Genomic DNA, 19,529 nt, shown 5'->3' on the forward strand with positions numbered 1-19,529 from the left:
ATTTCAGTTCTTATATATAGCCAGTGCCTTAAGCCCCTCCTTCCCTCTCCAGATGACTCATACTCATGATCCGATTAAATGCCTGAAGAACAGACAATATCCCCTTCATTCATTAAATCAGCAAATATTTACTGAGTGCGCTAGTATTTACCAAGAGCTAGGCTTTATAATGAGAGAGATAAAAGTAAATAAGACCCATTTCCTGTCCTTGACCAAAGAGCTGTGGGAAGAGTCCAGTGTCCTGTTGTTCTCTGTAATTAGCTTGTTGATTAGACTTGATAGGCCTGTCTCACACCACTGACCAGGGATGCAACCCCAGCCTTTCCCTGACACAGTTCTAGGGACCTACTCCCTTCAAAGTTGCCCTGCAATGCTCAAAAAAACCTGAGTCATTCTCTCTCTCTCTCTCTCTCTCTCTCTCTCTCTCTCTTTCTCTCTTTCTCTCTTTCTCACTCTCTGTCATCTCTCTGTCGCTCTCTCCTTTCCCCCTTCCTCTCCCTCTTGTTCTGTTTCTGTCTCCTGTTCTGCTCTAAGGTCAAGTCAAAAAACTCTCCATAAACACTGACGCTCCCTAAACTACAAGTTAACAAAGTAACTGCTCCCAGAGTAGTAGAAGGAGGATTTGTGGTGTCAAATATCTTTATCATTAGGTCTCTGCCATTTTAATAACGCCAGTCTTTGATTTTAAGAAATATAGAGTAGGAATGGGAAAGTGGAGCTCAGTAGGACCACGTAGCCACCTGGGATTCAATCTTCGGCATTGCCAAAATAATAAATAAAAAGACATGGGCTGGGAAGATGAAGACCCATGTTTAATTCCCAGAACCCATGTAGAAATCAGCTGTGCTGGCTCGTGTGTGGTTCCAGTGCCAGGAAGGTAAAGACAAGGATCCTTAGGACTCACTGGCCAGCCGTCTAGCCTATGTGGTGAGCCCAGACCAACAAGAGGCCTTGTTTCCAAAATATAAGGTGGATAGCACCTGGGGAGGAACAGTTCCCAAGGTCTTTCCTCTCTCTGCACACATGCTGCTGTGCGTGCACCACACACTCACTCAGACAAAAGGTAAAAATGGGTAATAACATGGCTACATTCATTTCTGTGTAATATTGACTGACCCCTGGCTTTAGCATGTTACTTCTAGTGTGTCTTTCATTCAGTATGCCCTATGATGTGTAAAAGCCAATGTCCCTCCACTTATGAGTTTAAGACATAGTAACTAGAGCAGTGGAAGGAAAACCAGATTTGTGGGGATGGTGAGTGTGTTAAAGGGAAGGATGGTGATTATATCCACTGTCCTGGATTAGACTGGAGTTAGCAGTGCCCACCAAAACTAATTTTTCATTTTTACCTCCCATACAAAATAATAGCTTTCATTATGACTTTTAATTTTTTAATTTTATTATGAGTGTTTTGCCTACATGTATGTATGTGCACCACAGGGATGCAGTGTCATGGAAGCCAGAAGAGGGTGTTGAATCACCTAGAACAAGAGTCACAGACTCTAGTAAGCTGCCATATTGGTCCTGGGATTGAAACAAGAATAGCCACTGCTCTTAATTCAGCCATCTCCCCAGCCATTCATTATGACATTTTCATACACATATATCATTATGTTTTGCTCATATTCATTCCCTTCACCCTCCCTTGTCCCTGTACTGTTTCTCTTCTCTCCCCGAATATTACCTGTCCTACTTAGCATTACTATTGCTGTGATGAAACACTGTGACCAAAATCAGCTGGAGAAGAAAGGATGTATTTCACTCACACTTCTGTAACAGCTTATCATTGAGACCAGTGAAGGCAGGAACTCAAGCAGATCAGGAACCTGGAGGCAGGAGCTGTTGCAGAAACCACGGAGGGTGCTGCTTATGGCTTGCTCCCATGCCTTGCTCAGCCTGCTTTTTTATAGAACCTAGAACCACCAGCCCAGGGATGGTACCACCCACTTAGGGCTGGGCCCTCTTCCATCAATCACTAATTACGAAAATGCCCTGTATGCTTACCTAGGCTTAACCTTATGAAGACATTTTCTCAGTTGAGGCTTCTTCCTCTCTGATGACTCTTGACTTGTGTCAAGTTGACATAAAACTAGCCAACATAGTCACCCTTCTGGATATATAATTTGGTTGTTTTGTTGTTGTTGTTTATTTGGTTTTGGTTTGGTTTATTGCCTTTTTTTTTTTTTTTTTTTTTTTCCCCAAGATAAGGTTTCTCTGGCTGTCCTGGACTTTGTAGACCGGCCTGGCCTTGAACTCAGAGATGCACCTGCCTCTGCCTCCCTAAGTGCTGGGATTACAGGCACGTAATCATTTTTAAAATAATTGTTTGTGTTGGCTGTGTGTATGCACAAGTTTATGTGTCTGTAGAGGTCAGAGGTCACCCTCAGGGGCCACCACGTTAATTTATTTTTTGTTACATTTATGTCCTGTGTGTGACATGTATAGGGGTCACATGCAGGAGCTGGTTTTCTCCTTCAGGAGTCCCAGGTTTCCAGTGCAAGTCCTTAGGGCTTAGCAGCAAATCCTTTTACATGCTGAGACATCTTGATGGTTCACATTGATTTTCAGACAGGACCTGTCACTGCATTAGGCTATGCTGGCTATGCATTAGGCTATTAGGCTAAACCCTAAGAATCTGCCCATCTCCACCCCCCCGGCACTAAGATTACAAAATGCACCACCACACCTGCCTTTTTGGGGGAGGGGGTTGTTTTTTGTTTTTGTTTTCAAGACAGTGTTTCTCTGTGTAGACCAGGCTATCCTGAAAACTAGCTCTGTTAGACCAGGCTGGTCTTGGATTCAGTGATCCGCCTGCCTGTTTCTCCCAAGTGCTGGGATTAAAGGCATGTGACACTACCGACCAGCCCACACCTGACATTTTATGTGGGAGCTAGGGATGTAACTCAGGTTCCTGTGCTTAGCCAGCTCCCTGGCCCCACACTGTCTTTTTCTTTCCTTCTTTCTTTTCTTAGTTTCTTTCTTTTCTTAGTTTCTTTCTTTTCTTTCCTTCTTTCCTTCTTTCTTTCTTTCTTTCTTTCTTTCTTTCTTTCTTTCTTTCTTTCTTTCCTTCCTTCCTTCCTTCCTTCCTTCCTTCCTTCCTTTCTTTCTTTCCTTCTTTTTCTTTCATTACTGAAATGTATTTCATTTTGGTTTTTGAGAAGCTTTTTATAGCCAGTGATGGCAAGGAACTTTTCTGATTGTTCTCCCTCTGCCTCCCAAGGACTGGGATTATAAGCATATAGTATCACAGCCTCTGGAACTAAATATTAAAAATGCATGAAGAGGGGCTATAGAGATGGCTCAGAGGTTAAGAGCACTGGCTGCTCTTCCAGAGGTCCTTAGTTCAATTCCCAGAAACCACATGGTGGCTCGCAACCATCTATAATGAGATCTGGTGCTCTCTTCTGCCATGTAGGTGTATATGTAGACAAATCATTGTACACATAATAAATAAATCTTTTAAAAAAATGCATCTGGCACGTGTGTCTGCCTGCAAGAGCCAAAGGGAGGAAGGGCTTCTTTTCCAGTCAAGCTTTTTTTTTTTTTTTTTTAATTGTGTTAGGCCATTTGCTCCCCAGGGAAAAGCCGTACCAGAAGCACTTAAGGTTAGTCTTCCATGAAACACAAGAGGCCAGAGCAGAAATCTAAGTTCCTGTAAAGGAAAACTGGGGAAATAGACACAGGATAGAAAAGCAAAGTGCTTAATATAATTCAGTTGGACTTAGCAACTTGGAGGTAATCAGTGTCCTTGGAGACAGAGATATTTAATATTGTGATGACAGAAGTAGATTGTGAAGGTCGAGGGGTGATGAGACAGTAAAACAAACACAGTGTGGATAGTTCTTTCAAGAAGTGTGCTGTGGACAGGAGAAGAGAAAGTGTTATGAAAGAGTTGAACATTTGTTTAAAGGTTGATAGTGGCGGAAGGTATTCTCAAAGAATGTTTGCCTCCTATGCATGAGGACCTGGGTTCAATCCCTAGCACCACATAGGCCAGATACGATGGTGTGTGACTAATTCCAGCATGTTCCAGTTTCCTTTCTATTGCTGTGATAAAGCACCCTGACCAAAAGCAACTTTGGGGAAGAAAGGACTTATTTGGCTATACTTTCAAGTCACAGTCCATCACTGAGAGAAGTCAGGACAGGAGCCCAAGGCAAGAACAATAGAACACTGCTTACTGGCTTGCCAACAGGTTCATGCTCACCTGGCTTTCTTATGCAGTCTGGACTCTCCCACATCGATCATCAATTTTGTCCCTCACAGACATGGTCACAGGCCAATCTGATCTGGACAGTCTCTTAACTGAGACTCCCTCAGATGGCTCTAGACTATGTCAGATTGACAGCTGAGAGGTGGACACAGGTGAACCGAAGTTCAAGATCATTCTTTACTGCACAGGCCAGCCTGTGCTACATGGAGACTCTAAAATAAAATAAGGGGCTGGACAGATGGCTCAGTGGTTAAGAGCACTGGCTTCTCTTTCAAAGAGATAGATTTGACTCCCAGCCCCCACGTGGAGGCCCACAACTATCTGTAATTCCAGACCCAGGGGATCCAATATCATCTTCTAGGCAATAGGTATACACATGGTATACAAACATAAATGCAGACAAAACGTTCATCCACATAAAAATAAATAAAACTGTATATACGTGTATATGTATATATATGTATACACATATATATGGCATACCTATGTATACATATATATGGCAGCCAGGCATGGTAGACACACCTTTAGTCCCAGCACTCTGGGAGGCAGAGGCAAGCAGATGTCTGTGTTTTCAAGGCCAGCCTGGTCTACAAATCGAGTCCAGGACAGCCAGGGCTACAACAGAGAAACCCTGTCTCAATAAACAAAATATAATAAAAAAATAAAATAGGGCTAGATGGTTCACTGTGTGTGAGAGCCCCTGACAATCTGAATTCAATCCCAGTGTTCACTTGGTAGAGCAAGAGAATCTTCTGGGTTTTCAAGGCTGATTAACCATATACAAGACTGTTTTTCAAAGTACCTCTTTTTCACATGTTTGCTTTCCTTTCCTTCCCTCCTGAGGCAACACAGTTCAAAGTAGAACATGTGAGAAATCTCAGGGTCTAGGAATGTAACTCAGTGTTTGCCTACATTTGAGAGGAATTGTGGGGTTGATAGCTTCCCTTTCCTGGCTGTAACTCTCTGGCCATCATTCACTGCCAGTTCCTCTCCTGCCTGCATGGCCCCTTCTACAGCCAGGACTGTCTTTGAACTTTTCTAGATTAGAACTGCCCATCTCCCCTTTAGACCTCAATCCCTTTACTACAGACTGCTTTTGAGATGTTAGGACTATACTCTGGGTACCTTGATTAGGGTGTGGCTGTCACCCCCACCTCACCCTCAGCCCTTCATTTAGGGATAGTGCATGGATACTTCTGGAGGAAGCTGATTTCTTCCATGATTAGTCCTTACCCACTGAATTCCTTCTCTGACAATGAGACACACCAATATTAATCTGTTTTTCTTTTTCCTAGTTTGCTAAACATTAATTAAATTTTTTTTTTGCATATTCAGTGAGAGGATGTTGGTTACATGTGATGGCCTGCTTCAAGAGCCATTCCTGTTAAAAGGGAGAAGCAAAGCTCAGCTCTGATCTTGAGGTGTCACTCTGGCTCAAGCTAGCCTTATATTGTTGATTCTCCAACCTCAGCATGCTTAACTAAGTGCTGAGACTGTACTCAGTGATAACAGTTTCTGTTTCTGTCAATTCAGATGTATTTTTATTTGGTGAGCTTTTAAGTTTTTATTGCATTAGTTCCTGAGAGTGTGTGTGCATGTGTTGCATGCAGAGGTCAGAGGACAATTTTTGAGTCTGTCCTCTCCCTTCCACTATGTGGGTCCAGGGATAGAACAAGCTTGGCAGCAAGCACTATTTACCTACTTAGTCATCTTGCAGCTCGTGTGCGCGTGTGCCTGTGTGTTGGGGGGGGGGTGTTTTGTTCTTTTTTCTGTAGCATTGGGGATTAAACCTAGGGCCTCATTCCTGCTCGGTGATCAAGCACTCTACACTAGGCTGCGTCCTCAGCCTCAGATGTATCCTGGAAAGCAGCAACCTCATGACTCTAGCTGAGCATAAGCTTTTGATTGACACTATCTCCTTCCCCGATACCAACCAAAGCATGTTACAACCCTGAAGGATATCTCTGCTGTTGCTCCATCCTTCCTGCCCAGGCTCTATGGACCAGGCTGGCCTTGAACTCAGAGATCCACATGCCTCTGCCTTCCCAGTGCTGGGATCAAAGGCATGCACCACCACCACCTAGCTAGTTTTATCCTTTTCTTTAGGGTCTATCTGAATCCTAAAAACCTTTTCCTGACTTTAGGTTTAGCTCAGTTTTGAGTGTAATTTTGTTTTATACATTCTACCTTATACAGTTAGGGACTTTTAAAGTCTTTGAGAGTGAAGAATGCCCCTTTGCCTCTGCCTCATTGCATATAGCTGATATCCAGTTGAGCATAGTCAGAGTAAAGGAGAGTTAGACTGTACCCTGCCACATCTCAGTCAAGATGCTGACTTGGGCCAAAGTAATCTTAGGGCCTGGAGACTGGGCTTAGTGGTTCAGAGCATGTACTAATCTTTCAAAGGACTCAAGTTTGAGTCCTAGTACCCATGTCAAGTAACTTACAACCAACTGTAACTCCAACTCCAATGGGACTTGTATCTCCTTGGATACCTGCACACACGTGCACATACCCCCACACAGATATATTCACATATAATTAAAAATAATGCCACGTGTGGTGCAACATACCATTAATTCTTGCATTCTGGAGTCAGAGATGGGTAGATCTTATAAGTTCAGGTCAGCCCGGTCTTCCATATCCAGGCTACCCAGGGCTGCCCAGGAAGATGTTGACTCAGAAAGAAAGAAAACTCAGCCTGGCTTTGTAGCCCATGCTTATAATTTCAACACTTGGGACACATAAGCAGGAAGATAAACAGGAGTACTTACTTACATACCAACCTGGGTACATTGGACCCTGTCATTTAATAAAAATAATAATAATGACAGGCCTTTAAAAAATATGTACCTGTGCCAGGCGAGGTGGCACAGGCCTGTAATCCCGGCACTTGCAGACGGATCTTTCTAAGTTCTAGGACAGCCAAGGCTACACAGAGAAGCCCTATCTGGAGGGTGGGGGGAGTACCTACTTCTTGCATTTGCATGTCATCCTTCCTTGCACAGGGGCGTGCTAATCTTCATGATTTAGTCCCGTCTTAGTTTTTGTGCCATCAAGCAAGTGCATGTTTATCTTAGGAAATTTTAAGCAGCTTAGGCCTCATATATTCTCAAGGAAAGATTGTTTTTCTTGTTTGAAACCAGAAGAATCCTTTTCTACTTGATAACTGAAATAGAATCTTGGTTATAGATGAGTTGGTTTGTTTTGTCACTGACAGGCTGCACCCTAAGTGGCCAAGAGGTAAGATTCACTGTCCACTATGAGCACGGGTTCACTATCTCCAGAGACAACGGAGGCTCCAGCAGCATATTGTACCGCTATCCCTTTGAACGACTGAAGATGTCTGCTGATGATGGCATCAGAAATCTCTATTTGGATTTTGGTGGTCCTGAGGGAGAACTGGTAAGAATGTTTCTGAAGCCAGACATGGTGGTGCATGCCTTTAATCCCAGCACTTGAGAGGCAAAGGCAGGTGGATCGCTGTGAGTTCAAGACCAGCCTGGTCTACAAAGCGAGTCCAGGACAGCCAAAGCTACACAGAGAAACCCTGTCTGGGAAAAAAAAAAAAAAAGTTTCTGAAAACTGTTTGCTTCCTTTCTTTTATGTTGCTGGGTGTTGACTTTAAGGCCTCTCTACATCCCCAGCCCTCTTGCTACTTTTTACCTCCTATGTAGAAAATTATGGCCTATCATTTGACATTCCATTAGAGCTTGGAAATTGTTTGTAAGTTTTCAGGATGGTGCTGGGATTGGGTTTTTGTTGTTTTCTTTGCCCCACATTAGACACCATTTTCAGGTCTGGAGAGATGGCTCACTAGTTAAGGGCACTGGCTGCCCTTCTGGAGGATCTGAGTTCAATTCCAAGCAACCACATGGCAGCTCACAACTGTTTGTCACTCCAGTTTCAGGGGATCTGACACACATGCAGACACAACACCAATGTACATAAAAATAAATTTAAAAAAAAGAGGGAATGGCTGGAGATATGGCTCAGAGGTTAAGAGCACTGGCTGCTCTTCCAAAGGTCCTGAGTTCAATTCCCAGCAACCACATGGTGGCTCATAACTATCATTGATGAGATCTGATGCCCTCCTCTGGGTAACTGCAGGTACCCATGCAGGCAGAATACTGTATAAATAATAATAAATAAATCTTAAAAAAAAAAAAAAAGAAACCATTTTTTTAAAGGTTTGTCTGAGGACTGGGAAGATAGTAAAGTGTTTTGCTCTGCATGTATGAGGACCTGATACATTAAAAAGCTGGATGTGTAACACACATTTGGGTTTTTTTTGTTTTGTTTTTTTTTTGTTTGTTTGTTTTTTTTCTAAGGCCTATTTATGTATGTATTTATTTATTTACTTATTTATTATATATAGGGTGTTCTGCCTGCATGTACACTTGCATACCAGAAGAGGGCACCAGATCTCATTGTAGATGGTTGGGAGCCACCATGTGGTTTCTGGGAATTGAACTCAGGACCTCTGGAAGAACAGCCAGTGCTCTTTACCTCTGAGCCATCTCTCCAGCCCTGTAGTACGCATTTGTAAGCCCAGCATTAGGGAGGCAAGAATGGATAGATCCCTGAGCCTTGTTCGCCGTCTATCCTAGCTTACGTGACAAGTTCCAAGGCCAGTGGAAACCCTGTCTCAAGAAACGGCACAGAAATAGCCATAGAGATGGTTCAGCAAATAAAAGTGATTGCCACCAAACCTTGTGATCTACTTGGTAGAAGGAGAAAACCAAATTACTTAAGGTTTTTTGTTTTGTTTTGTTTTGTTTTGTTTTTGACATATATGCTGTGGTACTCGTGTGTGCGTGCACACAGACACACACAAATAAGTGTAATTTGAACATGAGACTGTAGCTCAGTTAGTAGAGTGCTTGCCAAGCATGCACAAAGCCCTGTGTTTGAGCCCCACATAAATCTGGGCATGATGGTACATGCCTATAATCTCAGCACTTGGAGATCCAGGCAGTCAGATCAGGATAGCAAGGTTATCTCAGCTATGAATAAGTTCAAGCCTTGCTAGGGCTACATGAGACTGCCTTAAAAAAAAAAGTGGGACATCATATCTAAATTTATTTAATACCTTTGTTTATAAAGTGGGTGTAGGGCTGGAGAGATGACTCAGTGGTTAAGACCACTGGCTGCTTTTCCAGAGAACCTGGGTTCAATTCCCAGCACCCACATGGCAGCTCGCAACTATCTGTAACTCGAGTTCCAGTGGATCCAAACCCTCACACAGACATACATGTAGAACAAACACCAACTGTACATAAAAGTAAGAAAGGAAGAAAGAAAGGAGTGCGTATATTAAAGTGATGATTCATGTCCTTTTTCACAGACTATGGACCTGCATTCTTGTCCAAAGCCGATTGTATTTGTGTTGCACACATTCTTATCCGCCAAAGTCACTCGCATGGGACTGCTTGTATGAGCAGCAAGAGTCAAGAAAGAGCCTTGACTGCCACAAGAAGTATTTCCACCTCAGAAGATGAACATTTTTAAAAAGCAACAACGAAGAAGCACAAAAAGAAGCCCTTGCTCTCCTCCATCACAGTGCCTTCTCAAGGACCTGCAGACCACTGCTGGACCACAACAGGGTTTAAGGAGGGGCTGACCTTTCTCACACAGCCTTGGTCAGAAATTCTAGAACTGTAATGAGCTCCAAATCGAAGCTGTTGAATTATCGTCTCATTTCATAATGTGATCTCTAAGTAATTAGGTTTATTTCCCTTGTTATGAAGGCTGGCTCTTTGGGTTTCTCTTTGGACATAAATAACCAAAAGGGGCTCTTTTCTTCCTGGGGCTTAGCCTTGAGCTCTTAATAAGATAACTGTTGCTCCCCAGGTGCTAGCGTGCAGCAGCCCATTCCTCAGGCATATCCCACACAGGTCAATTACACTGCAGTGTTACTGTCTTCACCTGGGAAATGTTTGAGCAGCATCCCCACACTCCCCACTGTAGCACCAGCTCTGCCCCTCCTAAGTGCTGCCTTTAGGACTCAGAACCTGCAAAGTCTGGTTGCATTCGCCTTCACTCCCTTTTTCATGGTGTCCAAGTTGAAAAGCAAGTTGGAAACCACTGCTCTAAAAGAGGAGTTTTGCTTCCTTTAGTTTTTATTGAGTTTAATTTGGTAGGAGTCAGGGCATGGTCTATGGTTTATTTTGAAAGAAAGATCCTCATTTTAAGCTAAGCCATTTCTTATTGCTTACCAAATGTGCCTTTGGTTAGGGTCAGTGCAGCTTTGTTAGTGACTTTAGATGGCTGGATCTCACTGCCACTCCAGGGATACCAGCTAGCTTTGAGGTTGGTTCCTCAATGACATCGTTCAGTGGTGATTTTGTGTGGGTCATAGCTTTGCAGCACAGACATCCTATCGTGTGGCCCAGGGCACTGTGAGGCCAGGAGAGATCCTGCACTGGTCTTTTGTGGCCCCAAAGTAGTAAGGACAAGTTGCCTCCAGCTCAAGGTTAACACTGGCTTCCCAACACACCTGGGAGGGTGATGAGAGATGCAGCAATGTTTGCCTGTGTTTTGTTGAGCATGGCCAGCTGTCACCGTGACTCAGTGTCAGTGTGTCCTGGAAGATCATCCTCAGCTTGCCTGTCCTGGTTTGGAAGGAGATAGATGTGTCTAGAAACATGTGAAACGCTGTCTACATAACATCCAGATTAGCACAGCCCTTGAATCCAAACAAAAAGGAAACATCGACTTAGAGTTTTCTGTGCTCTCTGAAAACATCTAGATTTCTCTGGGGCGCTACACGACAATGTGACACTTCCGAAGGGGCAGAGGGAGAAAAGACAGCTGTTCCTGAGGAACCTGAGCTGTGTGGCTTGAGGGCCTTGGCAGACAGCTCAGCCACAGGAAAGAAGAGATGGCCCAGCAGGGGTGTAACCCTGCTGTCCTAGCTGCCCATGAGTCAGCCATCCTTCTGCTCTTCAACCAGACCAATAGTATACAGAGGTTGGGGAGCAATGTCAGCCCCACCCCGACTTCAGATAGGTATTGGAGCACAAAAATGAATATTGGGATCCATTTAAAACTGAAAATTAAAATTTTAAAACAGCTTTCAAGAACTTAAAAAATTTTTAAAGTAACCCTGACATTGGTTCCATCCATGGCACATCTTCAGCTAACTCAAAGAAAAAAAAAAATATGTTAAAGGTCTAGCTCTGAGTTCAGAAAGCAAAACGTCAACAAATAACCTCAGGCCAAGAGCTCGGCCACTTTTGTTACTCTGAGCTACAAATGGCTCAGGCTTCCGTAGTAGACTTGAAGTCTTCTGTGTTGGCATGAAAAGCTAACCCACCAGAGAGACTGACAGGAGCGTCTGCCACAAGAGCCATAAGCAGGTGGGATGACAGGCAGGTAAGGTGTGCATCTGTTTTGGCAGAGGACTGTGGCCCAAAGGGTTTTTGTTTTGTTTTTGTTTTTTGTTTTTTTCTGTCCAAAGGGTTTTTAATACTATCAGTTGGATCTTGTAAAATGAAGGCTTACAGGTGATTTCTTTGTCATTAGCAGCCCCAAGAGCAAGGGTCCTAAGCTGCTTGTTTCAGAAGCTGTAGCAGCCCCCAGGCATGTGGTCAATTAAGTGTGTGGAATTTTTCAAATCACAAGTGGAATGCTTTTTGTGAGTGCAAGACACTTTGATATATACCTATGTTATCAATTTTGTACTCATATGCCAAAATATAGCAAAATATTTTCAAATAATAACTAAAAATGAGCATCTTTGATGATTCACCTCTTCTATAGAATCAGCTAAATTGTCTTTTTTATTTTGAACATTGTTGGTGATATTTTGGGCTCCTGGGTGTCAAGTGGACAGGAAACTGCAGAGCACCCCCTGTTAGATGGGCCACTTCCTAGGCATCCACACAGTCCCAAACCAACCCTGCATATGAGAAATCTCCTATAAGAAAAGGGACTAAAGAAAGCTGATGTTTATCAATAAGCCTTGCTTTGAAATTGGTATCTCATATTCTATATAAGGAAATGCTCATGTGTATATGCTGTATTTATTAATAATTATAGCTAAATTCACCGATTTGTGGACAGTTTCAGGTTAAATATTGGGACATATGTGGGCAATCAGAAATGTTACTTTAAATGCCGTCTGCCTCCTTTGAAGCCATGTTTAGCACTTTTTAAACTAAGGTGATTCTGAGTGCCTGAAGGGGTTTTGGTTTTTGTTTTTGTCTGAACTCTCAAAGTTTGTTACTGGAAATTATTTGCATGGTAAGAGAGATTGAATTATTTATTTTTTTATATGTAGAAAAATCTCTCTAACCAGCAAATAGCTAACATTGTTACTGATTTGTTTTCCTAACTTATTCTCCTGAACAGAATGGTAGCAAAGCTTTGTTCAGCTGAATAAATGCACTTCGCTGATAAACCAAAATTTATTCTTTCAAAATAAAAAATTATCTGTTATCACCAAAAAAAAAAAAAAAAAAAAGCAATGTGGAATCTGAACACCATTACCCCCAAGAAAAAGGTTTTAATATGAGTAGTTTTGATGAACAAAAATGTGTGGGGAAAATTACTGATTTCTTAAAATTTTTTAAGAAACTCACAGTCTTCTTGCTTAATATAAATGCATGTGGATTTGTTTGTTTTCAAAACCATGGAAGAATCTGTCCCTGTGTTTTATGCCCTGCCTGCTAAAAGAGTTAACAGTTTTGAAGTGTGCAGGGAAGAGTAGTAGACTCCAGCACTTTCTCTGTTCTTTTGTATCTTGTCTTGGACACCTACCTGGGTCATTTTTTTGTTCTCACTGGTTCAAGCTATTGATTGTACACTATATTTAAACCATCCAAACAGTTTGCTTCCCTTCCCAAGTGGCTGCTAGCAGCCCTAGATGCCGAGAATGAACTAGCTCCTTAGAAAGCTGGGCTCAGTGGTTAAGAGGGCTTGCTGCTCAGTCATGAGGACTGGAGTTCAAATCTCAGCACCCAAGTCCGATGGCCAAGGAAAGGGAGTGGTGGTGGGGTCTCTTAATCTCTAATGAGGTCAAATGCCAGGTCACTTAGTTCCTAAAAGCACCTTACTCTGGATGGATTCTAGTATGTAACACTACAGTGGGAGTTTGAATACTTAGGAAGCTAAGCCAGGTACTAGGGCTACATAGCAAGTCTCTCAAAACAATGAAATAAATTCTAATACTTGGGAGCTGCAGGCAAAGGATTCAAGATTAGCTGTATAGCCAATTCAAGGCCAGCTAGATTACTTGTGCTTCTGTATCAGTAAAAAAGGTAAACTTGAGGTTGTGTAAACTTTGTTGATTTTACTGCAGCCATGCTCTTTCAGATGTTCCTGTCAGGCACATGTTCCAAGGGGTATTATATTCTATCTGAGTTTAGGAATCTTTCCATGACATTACTTTTGTGACTTTTCCTCTACTGAAGATGAAAGAAATTCCATTTTCCCATTGTTCCTTCTCCATGCCCTTGTTTTAGTTGCTTAGTAAGTTAGAATGGTTTTAACTTTCTAAATACAATCCTTAAAAGCTGATAGCAGGGCTGGAGAGATGGCTCAGAGGTTAAGAGCACTGTCTTCTCTTCCAAAGGTCCTGAGTTCAATTCCCAGCAACCACATGGTGGCTCAAAACCATCTATAATGAGATCTGGTGCCCTCTTCTGTACATGTACACAGACATCGTATACATGATAAATAAATAAATCTTAAAAAAAAAAAAACAACCAAAAAATCCCCAAGCAACAACAACAAAAAATTAAAAAAAAAAAAAAAAGCTGATAGCAGTTCACCCTTTAAGCTCTGTCTTTCACTGTATGAACACTAGACATTCATGAAGGGTGTGATCACTGGTAGAATCATGCTTCCTGTCAGGGTCATATATCTCCAAGCAACATGTTTGTCACACAGTATGATATAAGTGGAATTTATTTGCTCTAGTAATTGGCTGCCTAAGTAGCTGATCTGAAACTGGTTCTCTTTCTAAAACAATGAGATGGCCTGGAGGTTAGCTCACTAGCAGAGCATGTGCAAGGCCCAGAGATCCTCTGGAACACCACTAAAAACAAACAGAAACCCACGTCCAGCCGGTCAGTGACACAAGTTTATCAAAGGTGAGAATTTCAGGTTGAGGTTCAGAAACAGCAAACAGCCACAAGGAGCACATTAGTTAGATTTTTGTCTCCAGCAGTGGCCAAATCAACTAGAAAAAAAAAAATTGTTGTTGTATTAACTCAGAAAATAGGAGTTCTGAGTACCTGATGGGGTTTTGGTTTTTTGTTTTTGTCTGAACTCTCAAAGTTTGTTACTGGAAATTATTTGCATGGTAAGAGAGATTGAATTATTATGGGCAGTGGTGGTGCATACCTTTAATCCCAGGGTTTGGGAGGCAAAGGTAGGCAGATCTCTGTAACTTCGATGCCAACCTGATCTACAAAGTGAGTTCTAGGACAAGGCTACACAGAAAAACTCTTATCAGGGAAAAAAAAACAAAAAACAAAAACAAAATAGCAACAACCAAAACAAAACAAACCACAAATTCTTTCTTCTTTCTTAATGCGAGGTGAGGTGCTAGCATTGACCCCAGAGCCTTGGGCATGCTAAATATACAGTCAGTACCACTCCTATACCCATGTTCCCAGCCACTTTGGTTTTAGAACAAAAAGTTTCGGTTTTCTTCTTAGTTTTTAGACATACTTTCATATAACCTATGCCAGCCTCAAATCACTGACCCTCCTGCTTCCAACTAACTGCTGAGAATCATAGCTGTGCACCAGCTTCAAAATGTAAAGGTGAACTTAATTTCTTGCCACCTCTATTTTTCCATCCCTCTTTGGGTGACTGGATCAAAACATTTTTCTAAGATTTATTTATTTTTACTTTGTGTATATGAGTGTTTGCCAACACAGGCACCATATGTGCACATGGTGCCTGGGGGATCCAGAAGAGGCCATCAGGTCCCCTGTGGACGCAGCCAGCGCTCTTGACCACTGCGCCATCTCTCCAGTCACAGTATATGAAGTTCAGTTCCGGCACTTGGGAGGGCTGTGAGGCAAGGAAGATAAGGAGTTAAAAGTCATACTCAGCTATGTAGAGTTTGAGGTCAGCCTAGGTCACGCATGAAACCCAGCTCAAAAATTTTCTTTGTGAATTTAACATGATATATAAACGTGCCTTTTGCAAATTATTCTTTGCTCTCAAATATCAATTGGTTAGATATATATTTTTTAATCTATCATATTACCAGACACATTGGTTTAAGCAGGGAGGCAGAGACAGATCTCAAGGCCAGCCAGGCTTACATAATGAATTCTAGATGAGCCAAGGCTGCACAGTCAGACCCTGTCTTAAAACACACACATACACACACACACACACACACACACACACACACGGGGCATGCCTTTCCAGCACACTCTCTGTGAACTCAAAGCCAGCCTGGTCTACAAAGTGAGTTCTAGGACAGCCAGGGCAGTTATACAGAGAAACCCTGTCTGGGGGGGAACTTGTAATAGATGTTTCATTACTTCATTGCAAGATTGGGAATTCTGGTGGGACTTCTCAGCTCTGAGTTCTCTGCACTTTTCTCAGCCTTGTGCTGACTTCACCTCCATGCCGTTGTCATGATAGTGTTCATCCTAGTCACAGCTAGACTCTGAGGGTATAGTGACTCTATCCATCTTTCGGAAGTAATGGAAGACTGCAGAACAGAAGGTCCGTTGAGAATGTAAACAATTGAAACTGCAAGGCTAATTCATGGTATATCCCTATCTTTCAATCAACAATCTTTTTTTCTTTTTCTTTTTTTCTTTTTTTTTTTTTCTTTTTGTTTGTTTTTGGTTTTGTTTTGTTTGAGACGGAGTTTCTCTGTGTCCTGGGCTCGCTTTGTAGACCAGGCTAGCCTTGAACTCACCTCCCTGCCTCTGCCTGAGTGCTGGGATCACAGGCATGCAACCACCATGCCCAGCTACACAAGCATTTTGTAATGTAAGCCTCTGTGTCACGTTTGCTGAAGGGTCAAAAGGAAACTTCTTGGGCCTGCAAGCTGCCTCAGCAAGTAAAGGCACTTGCTAACAGGACTGACAACCTGAACTCAGTGCCCAGAATCCACATGACAGAAGTAGAGAACTGACTTCCAGAAGTTGCCCTCAGACCGCTCTCATGCTAGAGCACCCACCCATGTAAATTAAATGTATGTGGCGCGGAGAAACTCCATGGATTATTTTTTCTTATAGTCCTTTATTGCCCAGTCATACCATGTCATCTCTTTATTAGCTACTTTGTTTTTCTATTATGCATGTAGGTGTTTTACCTGCAGCAGCGTGTCTGTATTTGTGCAGTGCTTGCAGAAGTCAGAAGAAGGCACCAGGTCCCTGGAATAGGAGTTACAGATGGTTGTGGGCTGCCATTAGGGACTGGGAGCAGGAGCCAGGTCCTCTGAAAAAGCAGCCTGTGCTTGCTACGCTATCTTCAGCAGCCACTCAGTATGTTTTCCCAGAGTCCATCATTGCACTTAGCTTGAGCCAGCAAACCTGCCTGTAGGCACGTTCAGGCTCGGACCATGTTACATGGAAAGTGCATCCAAGCATGTTTAAGGAAGCTACAGTTTTCATCGGGCATAATTTTTTAATGGAAACTTAGACTTTAGTTTAGGAAGGAGGAGACTATTGTAAGTCCCTCAGTAAGATAAATCACAAAAGCAAAAATTAATCTTTATTGCCAACAGCAGAATAATGGGGGAAAGCCATTTTCATTCTTTTAAATAGGCAGCAAAGCTTATTTCTAAACATTGCCAGCCTATTCATTTCCATACATACTGTTTAAGCATCTTCTTTCCTCCTTCCACCCCTGGATGGGGTTTAGACCAGGCTGGTCTCGAATTCACAGAGATCCACCAGCCTCTGTCTCCCTAAGTGCTGGGACTAAAGGCATGCACCACCAACTTCTTTTTTGTTTTTTGTTTGTTTGTTTTTCAAGACAGAGTTTCTCTGTGTAATTCTGGCTGTCCGGAATCAGCTCTGTAGACCAGGCTGCCCTTGAACTCACAAGAGCTCTGCCTGGGATTAAAGATGTACACCACCACAAGGGGCTTCTTCCCCTTGTTTTCATGTGTGCTGGAGTCAGGCGTGAAAATTAGGTCATGCCTTTAGTATCTTGCTCTTTAAACCTGGCCCTTGACAGTCAGGTGCTAACAATTGTGTTTTATTAAAACCACCACATAAGTATTGCTGCATGTCCAGTCCTTCAGGAAGGAAGAAGTGCTTTGCTTCTGTTGGGTCGTGTTAACAGTGGGTGTTTGTTACATCTGCTTGCAAGTCCAAGTTTGCACAATCGTAGTCTCCAAGATCCTCACTTAATATCCTAGGCACTGGGTTCAGCTTTCTTCTTTCAGTACAGGATGCTAGTGTTACGGGTATGGTCTGTTGCGTGAGTTCAGCATGGAGACCTCAGTGACCAAACAGTCTGTGTTCTTTTTGGTGCCAGATCTGAAGTCTTGCAGAGCATAACCTATTTTTTCTCCTGTGCACACTCTAATAATACCCACTAATACGCACGTGTGTGCATTGCTTCCTACACTACTTGTTTTGTTAAAGTGTAAAGACTTAGAAAGCCAGCTTAAGTAAGGCTGGTGATATAGCTCAGCTGAAAGAATGCTTGCCTCGAATACTAGAAGCCCCGTTCTGTCCATAGCACTATATAAAACCAGGTGTGGTGGCCACATCAGTAAACCCAGCACTTGTTTGGAAGATGGGAAGTAGGAAGTTATCCGCAGTTACAAAGTGAATGCCAGGCCAACCTAGCTATATAAAACTGCCGAAAAACATAAAAGGATAAAATTCTACCAATTGGTTGGTTTGCTTCTTACTTTTTTTTTTTTTTTTTTTTTTTTTTTTAAGAATCCTTTATTTAAATAAGACCTCTATCCAAGTCTTCTTTAAAGTTTCTCAAGTTTTCTGGCTACCAAATCAAAAACCCATGTCATGAAACGGAGCAGTATGTGTTCTTAATTTTTACAAAAGCTTTATGTATACTCTATTACTATAGATGCTTAGACAACACTTCCCTTGGGTTGCACATCAACATATAGCATTGTATATTACAATGAAAATTTGTAACTTAAGGTTATTATATATATAAGTATATATGCCTTTGTAACCTTTATATTGTAAATAAAAAGCTGCTTTTAGATATTGTCTCTCTCTCTTTTTTTTTAATGTGAACATAATTTTGGACTTTCAGGAAAGTTTCAAAATTAAAGAAATGGTAAGGTGGCTGCAATCCCAGCACTTGGAAGGATGAGGCCGAGGGAGGCTGAAAGTTTCAGGCCAGCCTAAGCCAGTGTGGCCTGCCTAATACGTATTGCAAACCTTCTGTCTCCCCTTCCAGCACCTTTCCTAATTATTAGCGTTTTCCACCCTTGTTCCATTACCTTGACGTGTCTCTTTTGGCATGCATTCTGTTACCCTTAAATTTCCTCAGGAATGTAGTCTGCCCCTCTTCAGGAAATGACTGTGGTCACAAGACTAACGCCCCACGAAGCCCATGAAGATGATGCCATGTGTCACCTTTGGCTGTCATGTCTCTTAAGAGTCTACAGTCAGCCGGGCGTGGTGGCACAGTCCTGCAATCCTAGTACTCAGGGAGGGCGGATCTCTGTGAGTTCAAATTTGAGAACAGCCTGGTGGACAAATCGAGTCCAGGACAGCCAAGGCTACAGAGAGAAACCCTGTCTGGAAAAACCAAAATGAATGAATGAATGAATGAATGAATGAATGAATGAATGGGTCTTCAGTCTTGAACAGTTCCTCAGTGTCTGAGCGTTAAAGCGCATGAGTACTGAAGCCAATGAGAGGCTCAGCAGGTACCTCCAATGCTGACTTAGTTCAGTTCCTGGGGTCCTACATGACGGGAGAAAATGACCCCCAGAAGGTGTGCACACCCTACACAAGCACACTCCACAGGTGAATATAAAGAAACGGTAAAAAAATGAAAAGCCTGGTGGTGGTGGCACTTGGAGGCACAGGCAGGCGGATCTCTGAGTTTGAGGCCAGCCTGGTCTACAGAGTAAGTTCAGGACAGCCAGGGTTACACAGAGAAACTGGGGGTGGGGGTAGATAACTCTCACACATGGGCCCTGCCCTGCCATCCAGATGTGGTCAAGGTGGCAAGAGTAGCCTTGAATACTAGAATTTCCCTACTATAACTAGTACCTCGCCTATTGAAGCCACTGTTCCCACTTCCCTGTCCACCATCCCACCCTCACCCCAGGACACCCCAGCTGCCTCTTCCTTAGAATCTGAAGTTTCAGTAGCAGAGATACAGAAGCAGT

General features: G+C 42.6%; 1 protein-coding gene across 1 annotated transcript in view; it reads left to right on the plus strand.

The window, feature by feature from the left end:
* The window catches only part of Sntb2 (syntrophin beta 2), an 84,223-nt gene extending 65,843 nt beyond the window's left edge, over positions 1-18,380 (plus strand). Inside the window, exons 6-7 of the mRNA XM_055621001.1 lie at positions 7,437-7,621; positions 9,564-18,380. Coding sequence (XP_055476976.1) covers positions 7,437-7,621; positions 9,564-9,656 — 278 coding nt within the window. The 3' untranslated portion in view covers positions 9,657-18,380. The remainder of the gene's footprint in view (positions 1-7,436; positions 7,622-9,563) is intronic.
* The last annotated feature ends 1,149 nt before the right edge of the window (positions 18,381-19,529 follow it).

This window comes from Psammomys obesus, unplaced genomic scaffold (assembly GCF_907164565.1).
Source record: "Psammomys obesus unplaced genomic scaffold, mPsaObe1.curated_primary_1811, whole genome shotgun sequence".
NCBI lineage: Eukaryota > Metazoa > Chordata > Mammalia > Rodentia > Muridae > Psammomys > Psammomys obesus.